This window comes from Gopherus evgoodei, chromosome 7 (assembly GCF_007399415.2).
Source record: "Gopherus evgoodei ecotype Sinaloan lineage chromosome 7, rGopEvg1_v1.p, whole genome shotgun sequence".
NCBI lineage: Eukaryota > Metazoa > Chordata > Testudines > Testudinidae > Gopherus > Gopherus evgoodei.
This window is the reverse complement of record NC_044328.1, coordinates 121,009,795-121,033,964: the sequence shown is the minus strand read 5'-3', so window position 1 is coordinate 121,033,964 and position 24,170 is coordinate 121,009,795. Positions and strand designations below refer to the sequence as shown.

The 24,170-nt window shown below is 40.2% G+C and overlaps 1 protein-coding gene across 18 annotated transcripts in view; it reads right to left on the bottom strand.

The window, feature by feature from the left end:
• FOXP1 (forkhead box P1) overlaps nucleotides 1–24,170 on the bottom strand; it is a 507,886-nt gene that overhangs the window by 209,546 nt on the left and 274,170 nt on the right. For 16 of the 18 annotated variants that reach the window (XM_030568517.1, XM_030568515.1, XM_030568514.1 and 13 more), the window contains one exon: nucleotides 2,125–2,306. In XM_030568517.1, coding sequence (XP_030424377.1) covers nucleotides 2,125–2,295 — 171 coding nt within the window. In that variant the 5' untranslated portion in view covers nucleotides 2,296–2,306. Of the gene's footprint in view, nucleotides 1–2,124; nucleotides 2,307–4,744; nucleotides 4,784–14,376; nucleotides 14,490–24,170 lie in introns of those variants that run through there. The other 2 variants (XM_030568524.1, XM_030568526.1) reach the window with 2 other exon arrangements.

Sequence of the window (24,170 nt, the reverse complement as noted above, 5' to 3'; positions counted from 1 at the left end):
TTTCCGGCATTTAAAACTATTTTCAAAACACAATGATTGATACATTATTACACTAGTTTTGACAGTCTTTTAGATATTGCACTCTTTTTTAAAGAGGTGTTATAAACGAAGCAAACGGCTCACTTTTTAAAAAGAAAACTCAATAGAAAAGAGACTGATCAAAACAAACTAACAGTAGAATTAAAACACAGAACAGGAAGGCCTTTGCAAACCTAGAGGAGAGCATGTTAATCAAAAGCTATTAAAGTAGTGGCAAAAGAGATACAAGCAAAGGGTAAAAACTAAGTACAAATGAGAATCCTACAAAATCGCACCATAAAGAAATTCTCCCCCAATCAATTTCTATCTTTAACTCCCCGGTCTGATAGGGCCTGGGAGCATGATGGAGGAAGCACATCCAGCTGTTCTGGGCATCATTTGGGAGTGGGTTGGAGGACCCCACAGAATTCTTTTTGGAATGCATCAGTCTCTCTCCTTAATTGACCAAATGGGTGGCTGTTGAAAGATACAGAACACTACATACAAGATTAAGATGTTACCTCACTCAACAGCGATCCTTCTGGTTGATTACGGACAGGTGCTGACAAACGCAAAGGGGTGACAGCTTCAATGCAGATTAATATTTGGTGATAAGGTGGAAACATCCCAGTTCTGTATTTCTGGTCTACCAAATGCTATGTTCGTTTAGTGACACATGAAAAAATAAATCACCCAAAGGGGTTGAGGGTGAAAACAGGACTGAAAAATTCCATAGTGTTCAAATCAAAGCAGTGTAATTAATTCATTTGGATATGAAGCCTTTTTAAGAGCAGATCTTGGTGTTGAATGTACTTCTAACGTTTTTTACGGTTCTAATTCTCTTCTACTGTCCTACATTAATCAAAGCTGTAACCCCTGTTGTCTTTACACTACAAATCAGAATGTGCCCCTGGCGAAGAATGAGGGAAAAGTCAACAGGAATTAAGTTTCAGTGCAACTGTTTACTCAACTATGGCCTGCAGTTATTGAAATTTTATCCGTGGTTTTGTGTGACTACTGCAGTAATGAATTCAGCATGGCTGTGACTTTCTCACTGATGGCATTCTCACTTCAAGTAAAAACCTGTAGAATGAAAATGATTGAAACAACCAAAGTCTACTGCATTGAGTATCATACATTTCTCCGAGCTGCTTAATTGTGGCGGCTTTCTGTCTTACACTGGCAAACCTGGCTACTTGTTACTTTTTACGCCTTTGATTTTGCCTTGTTTTCAACTGCAGGCTTTTCTTCACCACAACAACCTGCTGAAAAGATCACTGTGCACTTAAGAGACACTTGCACAGCCACGAAAACCTTATTTAAAAGATCTTAAGAATGTTTACTGCATTACAGCTAGTACAGTTTAGGCATAAACACATTCACACAACTGCTGTAGCACCACCTTTGTTTCAAAAACGGGTTAATGATACATGCTAAGCAGTTTGTTATAAGTTCTGCTCTAACCGGGGTTTCAAAATTTTATAAAGGGAGCAAAACAAACAAACAAACAAAAAAAAGACAACATGTTATATGGCTAATCTACTAACAACAACACTGATGAACTCAATTGCTTCTGTCTAAAATGTAATAATTAAAGTACATAAGGGACACATTCATACATCATTTTGCTCCTGATGATTCTGTAGTTAAAAACAGGACCGACATGATGATTTCATTTTATTTAATTTTTTAAATTTCATTGCAGTAGGTACCTCGACAAACCATTTAGCTTACAGAAAAGACACTGTTGATAGAGGATGCTAGGTTATATTAAAATCTGTTGCAAAAACAAAACTCAGAATTAGTGATTCTTCCAACCAGTGACATATTTTGGAAACTAGTATATAGCGGTTCACCCAGGCACAGCCACCAGGGTTTACACATTTAGAAACAGACATGAGAAAGGGCACTCATTGGAAAGAGAAGAGAAGTATAAATTTCCCATTAAATTATGATTGTTTTTATCTAAATATCACAGGGTATATCTGATACACATGTATGGAGGCCGGCCCTCCTAAGCATATATTTGACTGGCAAATATCAACGGTTTTAAGAGCTAAATACTTTTTCTTTAGGAAGTGAAGTTGTAAGTATATCGTACAGTACCTGCTGTTGCTGAAGATGTGCTAAATCTGCAGCCCCAATTTCAACTGAAGGTGTCTCACCGTTGGATCTCACTTCCCGTAGACTGCACTCTAGTAAATGGCTGCCACTGCTTGCTCCATTCTGAATAGCTGAACCGTTACTTTTTGTCTCAATCCCAGATTCTTGCATCATGACTCAAAAACCTGAAATAATTTAGGGGAGGAGAAAAAAAAAAGCAGCTGTTAAAACAGTTGCTATATATAAGGAGACATGCCCTGTTTTAAATCCTGCCAAAACTATAAACATGTGTCATTTCCCTTCATACAATTTATCTTTCATTAATGGTTCATGTTAGGAGTTTATTTCTAAATATAGCATTATTTGCTCAATATTTACCCTTATACAAAAAAAAAACAACTTTTCAAACGAACACATAAAATCAGTAATTACAATTTTCTAATTACATTTAGAGTCTTACTTCAAAACTGACAAGTCATTCTATGTAACATGTTATGGACAACGTCAAAACCTTGATACATAGTGGACAGGAGCAGAAAGCTGAAGCAGAGTGCTGAGTGTTCAGATTTCCAATCACACCATGATTCTGTCAAATTAGCAACTTCTACTACAATGAAGTACATGGAGATATTTCAGGTATCTCCAAGGTGCTTAGTAACGACTGAAATGTGCTGAGCGTCATTGATTTTTGCAGAAGCAATTTCTTTTCTTCCAGGATTCATTCACCCGCTCATAGGATTCCGGTCCCTTTGAGTAAATCTTCTAGTTAATGTTATCCATCTGACTTAGTATACACCTTAGTGATACCTCTTTACAACTAGAGTTAGCTGAAGTACACCTCTACCCCAATATAACACAGCCCGATATAACATGAATTCAGATATAATGCGGTAAAGCAGCGCTCCAGGGGGGCGGGGGCTGTGGACTCCAGCGGATCAAAGCAAGTTCGATATAATGCGGTTTCACCTATAACGCAGTAAGATTTTTTGGCTCCCAAGGACAGAGTTATATCGGGGTAGAGGTGTATTTGCAACAATGTATCTGAACAATATTGGCCTTTACTTGTGAAGCATTCATAGAAATCATGACCTTTGTGAACACATTAACTATTTGTAGATATTTGTCAAGTAGCTTACATGAACACAAATTTCAGTCCACAGGCTGTTCACAAACCGTTCACTGACTTTGATTGTTTGCAATACATTATCATGGTGTCTGACCCATCATTTAAGTTAAAGATACAGGTTCTCCTCTTTAAATGGATGACAATTTTTTTTTTTTTTAAATCTGGAGACTAATGAAGAGCAAATAACACTCTTCGATGATGAATTACTGGACAACTGATTGTTTATGCTAAAATTCTTGAAAGTTCTGGGATTCTTGAAAGTTTCCATGAATAAAGTGGCTGTGGTGAGAATGCTTGGGAAAAATGTGACTCCAACAATAATACTGAAGTGAAGTTGCCATATTTATTTGTAAAACAATTCTTAATTCTCTTTTTGTGCAATTTGACTGGCTCTATTATAGGTATTTCAAGCTGCTACCCCAATGCTAAAGGATTAAAATACCATTAGTTTTGTCTGTTTCCATTGATTCATCCTTCCTTCCTCCCTTCGGGCTCCTCATTACTCTTTTTATTGCCCAGAATCACTTGCCCATGGTGACACAAACTACTCGCCAGGAAACATGGACACACAGTAAATGTTTCACAGCAGTGCTCAGCAGTACGGACCATTCGTAGCTAGAGGTAATATGTTCTTGGTCATATATGCAACAGAATTAGGAAAACAGGATGCCTTCCTAACAGAACTCCTTTCCCAACTGAGAGACTTTCCCCAACGGGATCAGTAAGAACAGCTTGCCTGTCTCCATCTGAATTTCAACAAGCAGACCAGAAAAGCAGATCTTTTGTTTTCAACTGCTTTCCACTGGCAATAAAAGGCCTATATTTAAGGAGGAACCTGTTTAAATTCAATAACTCTTAACCAGTTCAGAAACAGGAAGAAAAATTCCCCCTCCCAGCACATGTGGGAAAACATCAATCAAAGGAGGAGAGAGAAAGCAATGCATTTCTAATGGAAAAGTACTAGGGAAAAATACTTTCCCCAGAAAATCCGTACAGGCATAATTTTGAGCCCTGAGACACCTACTGTACAATATTTGTTGGAGACTGAAAGATTCTTTCCTTCCAGTGCCAACTCCCTTGGGTTAACAGCTCAGAGCAAGCAGCCCCTTTCACTAACATTTCAAGAGTAGCCCAATTGTCAAGCATTAAGTGACATGTAGCATCCAACTATGGTTATTGTTTAGCTCTGTGGGGGTGCGCTACACTCCAGTTAAACAAACACATGCCACTCACTAATTTGGTAAATTTGGATATTCATAATGATGATCCATAAAGCTAATAATCAAGATGTCCTATCTGGGAAGCAAGTGACTAATAAGGGCTTTGTCATATGCATGCTACAACATTAGCATTAGTTTCTGATTCACAATCAAGGCTGGGGAAACCAAACATAAGAAAGACCCCACTTCAGTCACTAAGGATCTATTCACGATACATGCTATGCACCTCTTTCACATTTATGGAAGGTGGTAGAACAGATTCAAATGTTCTGCTTACATTTAAATAAATTTCATCTGGTCTATGGAAACTTGCTTCAATTCACTCTGTTGGATCTTTGAATCATGCAAAGAGACAAAAGGAGTACAAGGTTCATTATACTGTTTGTCAGTTCTCTTGTAAAACTTCACAGATCTAAATTAACAAAAACCTTTCTGTATGTAACTAGACAATGCATTTTGTTCTTAATATTGATCCAGTTCTGATGTAGAATACATGTTGTCTTTTGCTCTTTACACATGCTACATGAAGGAACCACACAGGCATGGTAATAGCCGCTTTTGCTAAACATATACAATGTGTCCGACCTTTGCCCTCTCTCTCTCTCTCTCTCTCTCCCCCTCCCTATCTATATCTATAGATAGATATAACTATATCCCTTGCAGCTCCAGCAGGGTTCTGGTGGCTTCTGAAACACAGATGACATCAATGGGCTCATAATATATTTAAAGGAATATTACTCAGTTCCTACACACTACAGTAAAAAGGCACATCTCCTTTAACCAGAGGGGAATAAACTAAAAACCCTTAACCTTTCTCTCTTCATCCATACTTAGGGCCAGATTCTCAACTGGAATAAAGGAAGCCTTATGTCAATTTACAACACCTGATGATCTGGTCAAATATGAAGAGTTATCATTTGATTAGCTGCTTAAATGCATCTCTTTGAAACACACAGTCTCTTGGCTTAGGACACAGGTGTCAATTGCTATGAAGTTTTTATGGCAGCCTGAAAAAGCTGTAAGCATCCTAGGAAAGGTGTTCATTTTTGACAGCACTGAAGATCTGACAGTATGTGCCTCCAGCTGATATCGCAACAGTTAAAACTAAAGTAAAAAAAGAAATTGTACCTGAACAGTAAAGAAAATACATCATGTTCCCAAGCTCTTCAGATAGATAATGAACAAGTTATCTTGGAGCAGACACCTGGGGAAACTATTAAGAACACTTGTGATGTCAAAACATACAGTATGTTAGAAGGAAGCACTGCCCAAAGGTACCAAAAGCCTTGAGGAGACTGGCATCACTGAGGAGCAGATCAATAAATGCACAATCACAACTTCCCAATGTGCACAAAACATCACTAGGTCTCAAGAAATAATTCATAAGCAAATTAGTCACAAAATTATTTATTGCATCTCAAGTTACAAAATCCTCCTGGAACAGAAAGAAACGTTGAAAATGTTGCAATTTTTCTCAATGAATTTGTTTTTCCCAAAAAAGAAGACTATTGAGTTTTCTGTGAACTTTTTTCATTGCAAGTGTTTGTGCTCTTATTTTACTTTTCAAAATACAGCAGCATGCATGAGTTCTGGCTATGGGGAGGGATAACTCGGTGGTTTGAGCATTGGCATCTGGGGCAAAAATCTGTCTGGCGATTGGTCCTGCTTTGAGGGTTGGACTAGATGACCTCCTGAGGTCCCTTCCAACCCTGACATTCTATAATTCTACGCCTACCGCCTGTGGTCAGGAGAGAATTAGCAGAAGCCATTATGGACAAGGATCCTCAACAAAGGAAAAAAGAAGAATACGGGACTAGTTTGGGCCTTACAAATTTAACAGAAAATATAATTCTGCAGACTCAGAACTCTTTAAAAAAAGACCTTGCAACAAATGAAAAAAAATGAAAATTGTGAAAACTTCTGTGCAAATTATTTTAAAAAATTGCTCACTTGTGTCTGCCAACTCTAAATGTAACCCTGGCTGGACAACAGTACAAAAACAAACAGACATTGCCAAAACTCCTCCTCCTCCAGATAAGATAAACCACTTTGCTCCTTAGCTACAGTCAGCATGTGACTTGAGATAAATAATCACAATATACTGCAATCATTAGGAGTCACAGCAGGGGAGCGCAGCCTATTTGACCCCCTCCCACCCAGTGGATATTTTTGGTCTTTTTGAGCATGCCCAAATAAGTCAGCCTCATGTTCCCCGAGGGTGGGTGAGACAATCTTTTAAAAAGATGAGCATGGAAGAAGCAGGACTTCTTGTTCCAGGCTATTGAGAATGCTGTTTGTTCCCAAAGCCTATCATTCACATTGGAAGGAAGGAGCCCAAGCAAGGTTTGAAGCATGAATTAGGATTCTACCATGTGGGAGATGAGCTGTTGCTCCTTTATGCCGAGTATCACAAAAAGCAAACTTTCCTCTAAATACAACTCTAATTAATCCAGTGATAGCAAATAAGTTTGGTCAGGAGAGTGATGCTTTATGAAGACAAGCGATTTCGACCATTTCTTTGCACAAGGATAAATTAAACACGGTTCTGTGCATAAAGTTGCATGGTATTATTTTGTAAGTGAATATATTTAATGGTGTAGGTAGAAGTCTCACGAAAGTACAAAGCAAAGTAATGCTGGAACAGAGAATATGGTTTTATAGCAGAGGATAGGCTGTCCGCTGACAGGTTTTATTTATTCCATTTTTTTCTTTTAATTTTGCACAGTATTTCAGAGCAGAGCTTTTGAAAATTCCACTAGATGCTTAAACACCATAAAAAATCTGGCCTTGAATGCCTAGCTGCCAATTGTGCCTTTGAAATTCTCCCTCTGAATGCTTCCAGCATCAGTCTAGGCCATGTATACTGTACCCAACCTATGCATGTAAGAGCTTTTCACAAAACTCATGATTTTATTTTGGTTAGCGTTATTTGGAAGTTTTAACAAATATATAACTACTGCAGCAGTGCAAATATACAACATTAAACATTTCCCTCCCCCGCAACAGCATTAGTGCGTCCAATTTTATCGTAAAGCCTGTCTTTTTCACACTTGTAAAGATTTTAAGCTAACAAAAAGTTCAGTCTTTATTTCAGGGCAGTTAATTAAGGTTGACCAAGTCAGGCAGAAGTAAATTAACTTGGCTGATCAATTATTTATATGAAGCAGAATAAATGCCCTTAAAGAACTTGGCCCAGTCATGAAAGGATGTGTAAATTAAACTAAACACAGATTTATAAAATATATTTCTACTTCTGTGGAGACAACAGTTAATGGCAAAATCAGTTTTCGGTAAGTGATTAAATGGCAGGGTCTACTCCCAAATTCTCCAAGACCAGGAGGCATGCGATCCAACCAGACAGCCATTAAAATCCAACGAGTTTTAACCCTTCGTCGCAGCAAGGAATACATTTGCTTTGCAATTTTAAGACGAGAAATAAAGTTCCAGACTCTTTTGGAAGCCTCTCCTGAACCATTCTGGAAAAGGATAAATATTTTGAAACCATACATGAAAAAGCAGACACACGAAACAGCATCGGGCGGGTTTACCCCTTGAAATGAGAAATGCTCAAGATAAGTTCTACACGAACAGCACCAGACGGAGAAATCAGGGTACAAGACAGCAGAGCAGTGGCAGCACAGGCCTCCGCACCTTCTGTCACATGCCTGACTTGTTTAGAAACCACCCCTAAAATTGAGAAACGCATTTCCTAGTGCGCCACCTACAAGATATCGGATGGTAATTTTTGATCACCACTGACCCCCCGGGGATGGATGGGAACTAGTGAGCTGGAGGTGAAAGACTTCCATTCCCATCACTAGTCTCCTAAATCCATCCACTTCTCTATGAACATATTTCTAAATCAGGGTGTGGATCCCTAGCAAATTTAAATGATCATAGAATTTCCAACAGCTGATGTGCTGTCCCCAGGATGACCAGACAGCAAATGTGAAAAATCGGGAGATGGGGTGAGAGGTAATAGGAGCCTATAAAAGAAAGACCCAAAAAACAGGTCCTGATTTTATAGGGACAGTCATCTGGTCACCCTAGCTGTCCCTAGATCTCTAAGCTGGCTAGTGGCACGGAAGCAATACATCATCCTGACCCCATCAGTTGAGTAAAAGAATATGGATTCACTTGTGGAGACAGAGAATCCTGTGAAGAGTAAGTGTTTGATCTGGTGGTGGAGGCACTGCAGACATGCAGCTGTTCATTCACTAAAATAGACCCCGTTACTAATTAAGTATGGAACAAACAGCTTCTGAGCAGGCTGCTTGATGGCTGCTGGCCATCTGAAATTCTGCTGGAGAGAAGAGTCCAAAATACTGAACACCAGGCCAGTGACTGCCTTTAGGAATGCCTTTGTGGTTAAGAAAACTGACGGAGAGTGCTGTCCCAATACACTGTATGACTTAACCAAAGCAAATCAACATCAAGCTACCCAGACTGCTGTTCAGTTTTCAAAAACATAAGTGTACGTTATTCTTGATGGTTACCTGCTGTGTTTTTAAAGCCTTTAGCAGCCACCCTGCATTGCATTTTTTTAAAGGTGGCATTCGAAATAGAGATTAAAGATGGGAATAAGAACCAACCCAAACCTTCAGCAGAAATTAAGCAAGCCAGAGAGTAACTGAAACCTTCATGAGGCTCAAAAGGGCCTTGTCATTAAAAATAAAGAAAACTGACAACCTTGCACTTGCTAGTTTCAGGTGGATCTGGAAAAATCATCTAAATATTGCCAAAAATTGATTTAGTAGTATTTCTGCCTCAAACTGGAGCCAAGAAATGCTAGAAATCATATGATAAAGTTTCAATTTCCACATCCCAGGGGTTTGATTACATTTGGGAATGTTTTGGATAAATCTAGCCCTTTGGAGGGTCACTCACTGTTGCATATATGATACTACTGGCTGCTGAGTTTTGCAGGAGGAGGAAAAGAAGGGATTTGATTTAAAAAAAGGATTACAAACGATCTTCGAGAATCAACAGAGCTCGTGAGAAATGCTATGAGGTTCCACCCTCCTAAAAAGATGATGCTGAGTCATGTCTCTGAATAGTGGTTTCTTGCTATGGTGAATTACCCAAACACTGAGGTAGAAGAAGAGCAAGCACACACTGAGCCCACGTCCAGACTAACCCGCCGTATCGGCGGGTTAAAATCGATTGCTCGGGGATCGATATATCGCGTCTAGTCTAGACGCGATATATCGATCCCCGAGCGCGCTTACATAGATTCCGGAAGTCCATCAACCCGAACGGAGTTCCGGAATCGACACCGAGAGCCGCGGACATCGATCCCGCGCCATCTGGACGGGTGAGTAATTCGATCTTAGATATTCGACTTCAGCTACGTTATTCACATAGCTGAAGTTGCGTATCTAAGATCGATTTTCCTCCCCTAGTCTGGACGAGGGCTGGAAGTGTGAAAAGAAGAAACAAAGAAAGAGTGGGGGGGGAGGAAATCCTTTGATATTTCCTAAGCTAAAGGAAGAATTCACCGTATTAAACTGGATCCATGAAATTACAAAGGTTGAAAGCCTTCCAATAAAGATGGACAAGAATTCTATATTCCAGGATTAAAACAAAAATGTACTGAGCTTGGTATAAGATCTTACACAACAGAATAAGAATGTGTACTCGCTGCTATGCAAGCACATCTTCCTATACTGAATTTTCATAATTATAACAGAAAGGCGTAAATTTTCTAATGCATGGCAGTTCAAAAAGTAATCAAGAGAATGTGCCTGAGGGCTATTTTAATGTATGCAAAGCTAGTGACCCACTGTAAATGGGAGGTAGGCTTCAATGAATGCAAAGTAATGCACACACACTAAAGACCTGGTCTGATGAGGGACGGCTAAAATTAACACCCAATTAATTTCCGAATTGACAAACAAATGAAACCCATAAATCTACTTTCTCATTAATTTTCTTGTGGTATAATTTAAAGCAGTAATATGAGGGCAAAAACTGAGCATTATCCATCATAAATATCAAAAAAGATAGCACTGTAACACCATAAATTATGCATATTACCTGTTGTTAAAAATGATTAATGTATTATCAACTTTATCGTGCACTGTATATGTCTAGACAGATCTAAAATCTGAAAATTTCATTTAGTACTTGGGAATAAAGGGTCCAGAAGGAATGGAAATATCCACAGCACATTCGGAGGCTGGCCTCCTGACACAAAGACCGCTTCTCATGCTGTCATCTGGGAGTTCCAGGCTCTGAACTAGATTCATCCCAAGCCTTGGGTCAGTGGAGGTTGAGCGTATCGTAGAGGTGATACGCTGAGACTCCCTGGGGACAGGAGACAAATCACACTGCTCTGAGAGCATCCCTGATAGCTGATCCACAGAATGGCACTGGCATCTGTTTCATAAGGGGGCCGCTCACCTCCTCTACCCTCCTGGCTGAAGGGAAAGCACTGCTCCATGATGTAGAGAGATTGGGAGGAGAGAACAAATGAAGGGGAGGGAAAGTGAAGGGACAATTGCATTCCGCCTGGAAGGTAACAATTGGTGCTTTCTAGAAGTGCCAGAGAGCATCACCTTGGCCAACTGAATAAGGACACAGCTGTGATCCCTGTTGCCACAGTCCCTTCCCAGAGATCAAACCTGTCACTCTTGTAGGAAGATGAACTTTAACTAGCTTGATCTTACACTAGGCTCCCCAGTCCATTCTCACTCTCATGTCTCTTGAGTAGCTGCTTTACTGGCTCCTGCTTATCCACCCATGTATTCATGAACACAACACCTTTCTCGCTTTTTTGACTAAATGACTAGAACAGCTTACCATTTCCGAACAACCTTTATGGCCACTGAGGAATGAGGTAATTTAGAGTCAGTAAAGTCAAGGGGAGACAATGGCTAATCTACATACACCGAAACTTCAGGGAAGTAGTGGTTAGGAGAGAGCAGTGGTAGTCAGGACTCCAGGGTTCCACTCCCAGTTGTGCCAACTCTGATTCACTGTGTGTCCTTAAGCAAGTCATTTAACTTCTCTCTCTAAATGGTAATTTAAGTTACTCAGGGTTAAGTTAAGGGGGACTAAGAAGAGAGTGTAGCAAAAAAAGCAACTACAGAACATAGTGAGAAATCAAGAAGAGGGTGATATTATCTTACAACTTCAGGAAAAGTAACTAACAAATGGACATAAGGAGGTGCCATTAGCTCTGTGGCATTCACTAATCCTCTGGAAAAACTAGCACCCAAAGGTGTGTTGAACCACATCAGATAGATAGCTGAGAACACGAACCTCTGAGTGCTAAACAAAATCTCAGTAAAGATATTAATTTTGTGGGCGGGGGCCGGGGAGAGAGGGATAGCTCAGTGGTTTGAGCATTGGCCTGCTAAACCCAGGGTTGAGGGGCCATTTAGGGATCTGGGGCAAAAATCTGTCAGAGATGGTACTTGGTCCTGCTGTGAAGCCAGGGGACTGGATTTGATGACCATTCAAGGTCCCTTCCAGATCTATGAGATAGATATGTCTCCATATTATATTATTATAGTTGCATGCATCCCACAAGTTCCACAGGTGCAAAGAGTAATAGCTTCGCAGGAGACCTGACCCGGACACTCTCTCTGCGGCAAACTGTACCAACTCCATCAACAAGAAGGTTACTGGCCCATAACCCACTAAACCAGAGAAGTACAACTGCCTTGACAGCATAAGCCATAGACCACTCAAATACAGTCCACAAAGAAAATGCCTGCACCCACCACTTCACTAGGAATTGGGTAACCCAAGCCTACCTCACCTTATCAGTATTGGTTACAGACCCTACATTCCAGATAGAGAACAGAGAAATCAGCTTTTTCCAGGGGTAGGCATCTGCATCCTCACCATTCTTTGCATACCCATCCAGGAGCCATGCCCAGTCTAGTATCACATAATAAATACATATAATAGTATGTACTATATAATAATATACATATATATAATTAATAAATACAACAACCCTGTTCTTCTTGGTTTGGTAATTATTAATCTACATATTCAAAATGAAAACCATGCCTTGATTATCTCGAACTATAAAGCGGAACCACGTCACACCAACTGGCAAATACAACGCCACCCATTTCACAGCATGCATCCCAATTTCCTCCATCATGCCATATATTTGCTCTCACGGAGTACTCAAGTAAACTTACTGTTACAGTCTTCTATTCCTTACCTCCTTCTCTACTGTTTTGTTACCATTCCCTACAGCATGTTTGTGAGCTCCATGGAGCAGAGCTCATTTCCTTCCATTTTGGGAGACTTTTTTCAAACCTTCAGGCCTGACAGAAATCATCATACTACTACTAGATGGAAAAGGGCTTTTCATTTCTTTTGAAATGAATGGCACACTGCATAGTAATGGACTAGTGGCTGAGAACATTACTGTATTTCCTGCCAGGGTGCAGTGAACTCTATTACCAGGACTTTGATCTGGGCATTACATGCTTTACAGAAATTCCCATCCTTAAGGGAGCACACTCACAGTTTCAGGGCTGCCATGCTGAGAATGGTAGGAGAGACTCTAAATAGACCTATTTCCATCCCTACCTCCTGTCTCACATTCACGCATGGACATACAACACCACCTACCTACCTACCTGTTCTCCCCACCCCAATACACACCAATAGACCCGTTGTATTCACACAATTGTGTGCTAAGGATGAACAGAGAGTGTAAGCTGCTCCAGTGAGATTAGTTCATATGCATTCAACTCCATCCTAGCAGTATCGGCTCCGATACGGACACACAGATCAATGGAATATTAAAGAGCATAAATACAAGGCCTGCTTTGTGTTTAGCAAATGCATAGCAGGGCAGATTTACCTTGCCACTGAGGTGCGATGGGGCGATTCCAAACCTCGGAGAGACCAAGGGTTCATTGGGGTTTAATTATAAATTCCCTCTCTCATTAAAGCATTTTTATCTTCTCTATCACTCTGCAGTTCTTAAAATCCCTTCAACAGTCAGGTGCTGCTTTGTAACACCACTGCACAATATAGTTTATCATTTCAACATTTTCACTTAGTTTAATATAGAGAGTGTTTGACTTATCATAGGAATGCTGGCCAATTAATGACTGGCTTGTTAGGTTACACACTTCAAGTACCTTACACTTCACCTCAAAGCCATAACAGCTCTACCGGCCAAACAAACAATATGTTTGGATCATTAGTGCAAGTTAGTGAATACAATCTATCAGAATTTCATGCAAGTTTTGTTGCTTGCTTTTCCAAGGGACAAGAGAGACAATTATTTAATTTTAGCCTTCACAAGCGCCCTATAAATATATATTAAATACATGTATTTTTTAATAGCTAGCCTCAAATACAAAGTAATAGAGTCTTCTTCATATAAAAGAGCTATCTTCTTTTTCTCAAGGTCACTTTGCATGCACAGTCCTAACAGCTAATACTCACAGGTCCTGTCTGACATAAAAAACCAAAGCCATATTCAGAAACAATAACAAACAAAAATTCTGAAAAACAAAGATGGCGTGAGCTTGTTTTTCTTGCATGTTTGCAAAACAATGCAAAAGCACAAAATTATCTAATGAGGACTCTCAGAAAGTAAAGTGCAAATAGCCAGCCTCCAGAATTAGCAGATGTTAATGCTGTTTCACTTATAAGCAGAAAGAGCAAAAGCAGTTCTATAATGTCATGTGCAAAAGAAGAAAGAAAGAGCACAGTTTTTAATTTAGTATTTTCTCTTCATTCAGTTTGCCCTGCTTTCAAATCAGAGGATTTCTTCAGATGGCTTTAGAAATAAAAGTTAAACATTTTCCTTTTCAAACTTCATAGAGGGCAGATGCATCAATTAGAAACATAGTTGATTAAAAAGGTAAGAAAAAAATATAACCAACTGTGGTACACAATTCAAACACCGTACATTTTGGTGATTACCTTGTTCATAGCCCTATCCCTTTGTCCTAGACCTTCTAAGTCCTTGTTTGTTCCACACAGAATTTTCTAGCCATCAGATGCTCTATTACTGTGCTAGTCGTCTTGCAGGAGTGCTCTCTCCCTTCTGAAAAAAGCAAACAACTGGATAGATATCATTACACTAAGGAAATCTCTTGGAAAAACCAAACAACTTGCTAATCTTTCTAGCCCCTTCATCCAAGTTAAAGATAAGAAAAGCAAACCTAACTCAGTTTCAACCACATTCCAGGGACAAGTTCCCCTTTTCTCCTTTATCAAAATCCCAGCATTTAAAGTTTTTTTTCCAGACCTTGCAGGATAAACTGCTGCTCACACCCGCAAACAAAGCAATATTTGTTTAATAACTGATTGCTGCCATGGGTACAGTAAACAAGGGACCCAGCATTTGTGTTTATGAACAAACACATCATCTTGCAAGAGCAATTTAACATTAACCAGGTGGAATAATCAACAGATTTCATAGGTGACACTCGGGGCAGGACTAATGTAAACAGAGCAGGGAGGAGAAAGGGGCCATTCTCAGGGAATCAAGGTTGAGGCAAATGCATTACAGAGTAAACAGCTGGGAAGAACTCAAGACAAACAAACAGTCATTCTTCTGACATTTAGAGAAGCAGAAAGGTTCTATGTTACATAGATCAGCTGCTGACCACCATGAAATCAAACCAGTTGGGGACCAGGACTTCTTGTTTACACAGTGCCATGTTTGCTTATAAACAACAATTTGCTGTTACCAACTTTTGCATTACTCATCTTACAAACCATCAAATCAAGTGAAATCATCTTAACTCTTTGCTGGATTTGGGATAAAAAAATACAAAACAAAGAGAGAAAAACACCTTTGGAATCGTTAGCGAAGGGAACCTGCCAGACGAGGACATACACTTTCACATGTCTGTGAAAAAATTAAGGTGCAAAAGGGGCAATATCAGTTCAGGTGTAATCCTGAAGCAGCTTAAAGAAGGGCCTTCACTGACATAATCTGCTTCAGGTTTATTTTATCTTTAAAAAAATCAGTGAGTGATATTAGCTAACCAGCTAATTTTTGGAATAGAAACTGAAGACAGTCATCTCTAATCCTGCAGAGAGAGGTAAAAATCTACATCTTGTCAATATGCAGGACAACCGAAGTCACAAGATATATTTAAAATCAACAACCTGTAAATACTAAAGGTAGGAGTTCAAAATGAAAAAAAAATATTTCCGTTAAAAAAATGTAAGGAAAGCAGGAACAACAATTCAGGTTTCTTACTGTACAACATAATCCCTGCCAAGCAAAACGGGTGTCTGTGTTTACATATATGTACACAATGGCTCACTATACTCTGACACACATGATACTAATGCAGCACAGTATGTTCCATTCCTCCTCCCTCTTCCTTCTTCTATCCTCAACTCCCTTGCTCTGGCCTCCCATTACCACTCTCACATTACTGAGGATTCCCCACCTACATTTTTTTTTAACCCAACAGGCTTTTGGCCCAACATTTTCTCCTAACTCTTGCTCATCGGGATAGAAACTTCAAGGCCTCAACTACCTCTCTGCACCGCCCAACAGGAGTTCCGCTGAGACCCAACAAGCCCCACCTGTTGCAGGGGAAGGAACCTCCAAGATCTGATATTTTCTGACATTTGGTACATTATTCAAATCTTGTGGTTCCAGGGCTTCCCTGAACCAGGGAAATGTATTTTCCATTCCCATCTCTCATCCCCAAGCCTCCCAAGAAGTTGGACACAGTAGTCATCCCAACAGAGCTTTCCACAACTGCTGTGACCTGGGCCTGGATTTCAAGAAAGGCATGAAGATTGTGAAAGATGATCTAATGCTTAGGGTGTTGGTCTGGGATTCAGGAGACCCAGGCTCAATTCTTTATTTTGCCACTGACATTCTGCACGACCTTCAGCAAGTCATGGGGGGAAGAACAGCTCAGTGGTTTGAGCATTGGCCTGCTAAACCCAGGGTTGTGAGCTCAATCCTTGAGGAGGTCACTTCGGGATCTGGGGCAAAAATCAGTACTTGGTCCTGCAGTGAAGGCAGGGGGCTGGACTCAATGACCTTCTGAGGTCCCTTCTAGTTCTAGGAGATTGGTATATCTCCAATTATTATCATCATCTTTTTTTATCTTTAAGTCACTTGGTCTTTCTGTGCCACACTCCCACATCTGCTATAGACCCAGCTGGATAAAAGGTGTGAACCAGGTGGGAGAACAGGAGTCAACACTCCAGGAAAATGCAAGTGCTGGTCCACCTCTTTCTCCTCAAAAGAATAATTTTTAGAAGTCTGCGTCACCAGAGACTGAACTAATGATTGCACACACAATACCATCCCTTCTCCCCTCCTTGTGAGTGATCACAGTCCAGCCTCACAGAACAAATATGCAGGGGGGAAGCGGTTAACAAGAGATTCAGATACTTCATATTTGTTTCCAAAATTTGGAGCTCACAATCTGAAAGCATCACGAATATCAGACACCACCTGGTAAATCCTTGCGTTTCTGCACTCACACATTCTATTCACCTCAACTGAGCTGCCTATCGATGCTCCTTTTCCAACATGTAAAAATCACAGCTTATTCAGTACAAAATAACTACTGTATGATAAAAACTACAAGCATATCATTCAAATGCTTTATTGGTCAAATAGATGGATGCTTTTATTAGTTCAACCTTTTTTGTAATGGAGTGCCACTGATGACCCAGTGTTAGCCTCATTCCCTGCTATTAATCACACTTCTAAGAGCTCATTTTGTTTTAAAATCTTTAGAAATTGCTATAATTTAAAGACATGGTGTCTACATAATGGGAAATGCTTCACAGATTGTATCATTTCATATAATACCGTATTTTTATGGGAATGCTGACCACGATACCGAGGTATTACAAAACTTGAGTACAAATACAAAGAAAACCTAAATGTAAACTTTCTTTTGTATTTTGGTTTGCCACAGCTATAATATTTTAATCATACCCTTTTGGGAGTTGCAGAATTCACATGTATATGGCTTACATAGATTTACAGTATAACAACATTCCCTGAACAACTGTAAATAAAATAAAATAAATTAGGATCCCTAATATGAAGACTTTGTCAAGATACGTTTAAACAAAATTCAACATAATGGCCTCACTCTTTCAAGTACCGTGTAATCTCTATGCCTTGTCTGTTCAGAAAATAAGAATTGAGGTTGTCTCTTTATTGTAAGCAACTTCTACAATGAGCTAGAAGCGTCTTGCAAATTCACCTACTACAGTGAGATTTAAATTAATATAAACAATGGTCTTAACCCATAATTCTTTGCATTATTTAAACATACTTTGCAAAATGTTTTGACAATGTTGACGCTAACAGCAGGGAAACACACATTTAAGACCCAAATGTAAAAGCAACAGCAAAAACCTTCCATTTTGCAAATGTAAAGTAAAAAGCATCTTTAAACATCTTAGGAAAAAAAATGTAGTGCAATTATGTTGTAACACAAAAGAGTGTTCTTTTCTCAGTTCTCTAACAAGATATTAGTGCCCACTGGCCTTATGAATACTGTGTATAAATCACATCATATTCAGAGTTTCTGAATTAATTATAATAGGAGCTGGAGAGAAATGTTAACTTTCCAGGTTGTTGCTAAGGATTAGCTCTTGTTTACAATTCTATATTTATAGAACAAGAAAAATTTGTCAACTGAAGGGCAAAGAGGAATGCAACTACAGAAATGTAGCCATGATATCAAACAAATCAGATGCTGCACCCATTTATTGGAAAGGAAACCATTTATAACGTGAAGATGCAAATGAGTCTGAGAATAGAAATCTGCTTTTTATTTCCATGCATTCAAGATCACTAGATGTTATTTTATAAGAAATTATGTTAACATTTCTCATACCCTTAACCCAAGTCTGAGGTTTTGAAAACAACATCTGTGTAACAGGTAGCATTTGTGTGGGGCGCTGGATAGCTTAGGACAGGGGTAGTCAATTTTTATTTTTATTTTTTGGTCAAGGTCCAAATTTCTTGGTTAAGGTGTAGTCAAGGTCCAGACTCCAGAGAAGAAAATAAAAACAACAACAAAAATGATAATAATAAATAAATAAAGAGATTTTGGGATCCGTTCGTAAGAGTCTAGTGGTCCCATTTGACCCACAGACCGCCTATCGACCATCCTCGGCGAAGAGGGTTGATCACGGGACATAGAACCTTTCACCTACACGTCTAGCCAGCTAGGTAGTGACCTGAAGTTATTGGATGATGGCCGTTTAACAGCTTATGCAAAAGGAGTTTGGCAGTTTCATATCATAGGTACCTCCATCATAAATAATATTGATAGCTTTGTGGTGCATCATGGCAGAAATGCAAGGGTTATGGACCTAATCCAACCCCCACTGAAGTTAACAGAAAGGCTCCTGAATGAACATGAGAGAGTAGTCTGGTCTCAACCCCTACAGATACTTGCTCAGGTCAGAGTTGAGACACACTGGCAGAACTGGGTGGGGAACCCTGCAAAGCTATTACTCTTGTTCTATGGATAAACAAAGCACTTTGGCCTCGAACACTTCCATGTCTTTTCTTTTTGCAAACAGGTTGCCCACTAAAGTTAAGGTTGCAAAATCATTTCCATTAGGAGACACTATTTTTAAAAACACTCACGGCATTGAGACATGAACTCACTCTCACGCTTGCTCCAATGTTTATTTATATTGTACATGGAAAGCTCAACAAAAATCTCTTCAGTGGTTTCTGGAGAAGTGGGTGGAATAATGCATTTTCCTACTAAAAAAACTCTAACCACCAACTTCTTAACAGGGTGATTTGCAGAAATGCTGAGCACCCAATCATAAACAGATAGCTAAGGATTAACGTCTCTTTCACCTGTAAAGGGTTAACAAACAGGGAACCAAACACATGACCAGGGGAACAATCAGGAGACAAGATACTTTCAAATCTTGGTGGAGGGAAGCCTTTGTTTGTTTTTCGGGGTTTTGCTTTGTTCTCTCTGGGCTCTGAGAGTGACCACATGTACCTACAGGCTCTCTAATCTTCTATTCCAACGTTGTGAGTACAAAAGTAGAAAGGCGGTATAGTCTTTTTATTTGTTTTCCTTTATTTGCAAATGTGTAGTTTGCTGGAAGAATTTTAAATTCTATTTTGCTGGGGGGGGGGGAGGCTTCTTTCTAGTTTCTATAAGCTGACAGACCCTATAATGTTCCATCTTGAATTTACAGTGTTTTTCTTTATTCTTTTTTTCTTTTAATAAAAGTTTTGCTTTTAAGACCTGTCTGATTTTTTTTCCCCTTGTTGAGGCTCAAGGGAATAGAGTCTGTACTTAACAGGGAAGGAGAAGGGAGGGGAAGGGTGGAATCCCTTTGTTTGAGATTCACGGAGCGTGAATCTGCCTCTCTCTCCAGGAGACCTAATTTCTCTGTGTTGTGATTCAAGGAGTTTGAATCACAGTAATCTTCCAGGGTAACCCACAGAGGAGAAGGCTGACAAAGGCAACGATGAGGAAAGGGGTTTACTTTCCTTGTGTTAAGATCCAGAGGGTCTAGGTCTTGGGGGTCCCCCCCAGGGAAGGTTTTTGGGGGACCAGAGTGTATCAGGCACTCGAATTCCTGATTGGTGGCAGCTTATCAGATCTAAGCAGGTAATTAAGCTTAGGGGAATTCATGCTAGTACCGCAACTTCTGGACTCTTAAGGTTCAGATTGGGGAAAGATACTATGACACACCCACAATTGCGAGTGTCCAATCCCTCTGAAGAATCCAGCCCATAACTCGTAATAAGAGGTGTGCATTAGATTGGCTTTAATGGAAACATATTTAGTCTCCCAGTGCTGACATAACCTGGGGTGTCAGGGTGTCAGTGTTGACATAACTAGGTGTCAGGGTGTGGCTGGGACAATACACATGTATTAGATATTTTACAGGGGCGTGTACAATGTATGTGAACACACACACACACACACACACACACACACACACACACACACACACACACACAGAGCAACAGGCTCTAATAAAACTGCCTTAACATCAGAGACAGAATAAAGTTCTGCAAAACACCCACAGATTATTTTCAGGATTTTTTCCGCTATAGCTTCTCTCTGGAAATTACTATGTTTCACGATACTCTACAAATTTTTACATTTTGATGCATTTTCTTTACCACTCATTCAAAAAAATGCGTATGCCCAATCTGTACTATTCCTGTGACTAGGGACAGAACTGCAGTAATTGCATGTGCAATGAGTCAGATAAAAATGTAGCCACCAAAAGGAAGGTCCTCTGAAAACCAGGCCTTTATTTCTTTCCCATTGGTATGTGAAGAACTAGAGAGAACACCCTTAATGCTAGAGTAGCAATAGCACCACCAGCAGCAGCAAGTATAACCAAACTGTGCTGAGGTAGCTTTCCTATACTGTTTAAGGAAACAAAATGACCTCTGCAAAATCCAGGGTGTCCAACCTGTAGCCTAATGGCCAACTTGTAGCTTCCAGGCTCTACTCTGTGGCCTTCCAGGGGCAATTATGTCAAAAAGAATGTTTCTGAATTTTCTAAGGGGAGGATATAAGCGGCATTACTAAATCTGCTGCATCCCCAGGTGCCACTCTGATGTGAGCCAGAGGAATACTCTGAGCTGTTGCTGTCCTCCTCCTGCTGTAGCTGCTCCCCTGCTGCCTGGCTCCTGTACTGCAGAGATGAGAGAAGACAGTTCTTGCTCCACTGCCTGCTTTCCTGCTGGGCTGCGGGAATGTCAGGCAGGGTCAGGTAGGAACTGTATTGCTTGGCACTATACTATGATCAGGGACAGCAAAGGGATAGCTCACTTCCATTCAAGGTCACCCATGGCAGTCTAGTAAGAGGGAAAGAAGAGGAGCAACTCAGAACTAACAACCTGATTCTCAGCCTCAGGCCAGGGTACAGCAGCCTCGGGGCTGCTCTAATTTGCACCAGTGAACAACGGCCCTTTAGGGACCATATGCCTGCTGTGAATGGCCAGATCATAATGTGTTTCAGCCACTCCCTCTTTCTACCCTTGATATACTCTCTGCCTCAGGAGCTGAACAGTTAGAGTGGTTTCCAATCACTTCGCAGAATTGTGCCCCATTGACCTCTTTGAAAGAGCATGTTTGGTCCTCGGACTGGAGGATCTGGACACCACTGTGCTAGGTGGAAGCTATTCTATGCTTATGAAAATTAGCTCTTTGCTGCCAAACATCGAGCAGTATGCACAGTCAGTATTATAGCCTGTGTTGTTCCTTATATGGCCAGAACTGTGGGGCTCCTGTGTTCATGTCTGAAATATGTAGTTAAATATATTATTAGACCATCTCCATCTACATGCAGGTGCATGGTTAGACAGGTGTTCTTGTTGCTGAATACAGCACAGCTGATGCATAGGCTTCCTGCTTAAGAGATTTGAGAGAGAAAAGAATATACCAAATTTAAGGACCAAAAAGAAGAACAGAATATTCAGCGCCAGGCTGTGCAATGGTAAGATAATGTGCACACTGAATCTGACTGTGCAAGGCTGACATCAAAGACCATATGATCTCTTATTTTGAGATTAAAATTGTTTGTACGAGTCAGAGCAGAACAATAGAAATAACAAGGCATACAACTTATATTGCTCTACACTGCAACCACATATTCAGCCATCTCAACCACATTCTTTGAGTAAACACAGCTTTAAAAGAAAATAGCCAGAGTGAAGAACTTCTGGAAAGCTACTACATCTGATCATGCATGCAAGAGTTCTCCTATTGCTTCCTTCCAGCGTTTGGAAAAATAAATACAAGACACCCAACACACCACTAAGCAAGCATAATACCTACAAAAGTGCTATTCGTTTAAACAGGTTACCATGCTACCTAAGCCTTAGAGGGAGGTCTATGAGCTATAATGAGTGCATCTTGTTTTCTAAGATACACAGCGGAGCTCAATTAAATGAACAACTGTAAAGGAAACAACTGATAAAGGAATTAATGCTCTCTGTGCCAAATCTTATCATCATCTAGGATAACAAACCCATGTCAAATGTATAACTGCTAAAAGGGTAAAAAAATAAAAATTTTAGACATTCAATCCTAAACTACATTATGTAAAATTATCATCAAAAGTCTAAAATTCCTTTATTTAAAACTGCTAGATAAAGATCTATGTTTCTAAGTATCAGGGGGTAGCCATGTTAGTCTGCATCCACAAAAACAACAAGGATGCATCTGAAAAAGTGAGGTTTTTTACACACAAAAGCTTATGCCTATATAAATCTGTTAGTCTTGGGTGCCACCGGACTCATTGTTGTTTTTATGTTTCTAAGGTACCTCTACTACCATTGTATCTGAATGCATAACACTCTTTAATGTATTTTTACTCCCAACACCCTGTGAGGTAGGGAAGTACTGTCATTCCCATTATAGAGATGAAGAACTGAAGCCCAGAGCACCTAGACCATGATCACACAGGAAGTCTGTAGCAGAACTGGAAAGTGAAGACCAGGTCTCAAGTGTCCAAAACTAGTTTTTTAAACACTGGACCATCTGTCCTCTGCAGAGAGGCAAAGAAATATTATAGATATTAAAATCCTGTGTGAATGGAGCTAGTTTCATTAGGCAGATGAGTTAGCCCAACACTAAACTTGCAAGCAAAGCAAGAACAGAAGCAAGCAAAACCTGGGAGCTGGCCTGCATCCAGTTACAGTGGAAGGAGGAACGGCAGCAGAGGACAACCTCATGTCTCTTCCTATGTGGGTAAACGATAGATCTACACTGTGTGCACACCCACTGGATTCCCCTGGCATCCTCCAAGTTCACTATCTACTCCACTGATCTACAGAGGCTAAAGAAAGCTCTTTCGTGGTGATCAAGGAGATATAGAGTCCTCGTGAACAGGCTGTTCAGTTCTGGATGCCAACCTCCTCGACCTCAAACGCTGAAAACATGCAGCTTTTGGCCCTAATGTGCCTGCATCCACATGCCTGAGGATCAGTGACACAGAAAAAAATCACCTAGATGCCATAGTGACTGATTAAAACACACACACACACACACACACACACACACACACACCATTTTGCACAGTGTGCTGCTCCACCCCTGCTGGGATCATGCCCTTGATATAATAGGGTGGCCACTGATGCCTCTCCCCCTTGGTGGCATGAATTTCTGAAATAACATGGGCCTGCCTCTGCCTGTGTGATCCCAGTAGGGGTGGAGCAGCAAACTCCAAAATGGCATTCTCCATGGTGATACTGGATAAAATCAGATCCAGTTTTTTGTTAGTACAGGACAGAGACAAACCTTACAAAAACAGACCAGTCCAGCTTAAAAGCAGACGAATGGCCTGCTTTCTCTCTCTCTCTCTCTCTCTCTCTCTCTCACACACACACACACACACACACACTGTACACATTACTTTCCATTCTCTAATCTTTGCTGCACCCTTCTACGTTAAGTACTATTATTCCCATTTTACGGAGGTGTTAGCCGAGGCATAAGACATTACAGGTCTGACTTAAAGTCCACTGAAGTCATTAGAAAGTCTCCAAAGTATTACAGATGGCATCCAGTCCAGGCTGTTGCTAATGGAGTGTTATTCCCTATAATGCGTTTCCATTTAATTTTAAAAGCCTCAAAGAGCACACTCCCAAGAGCATGCCTTTTGCCATGCTCTTGGGAGAAAGACAAGGGTTACGAATGTCCATGTTTCTTTTTAATTGTACAAGAACATCTCTTTCGCCTAGCAAGGCTCTAAAGCCGCCCACA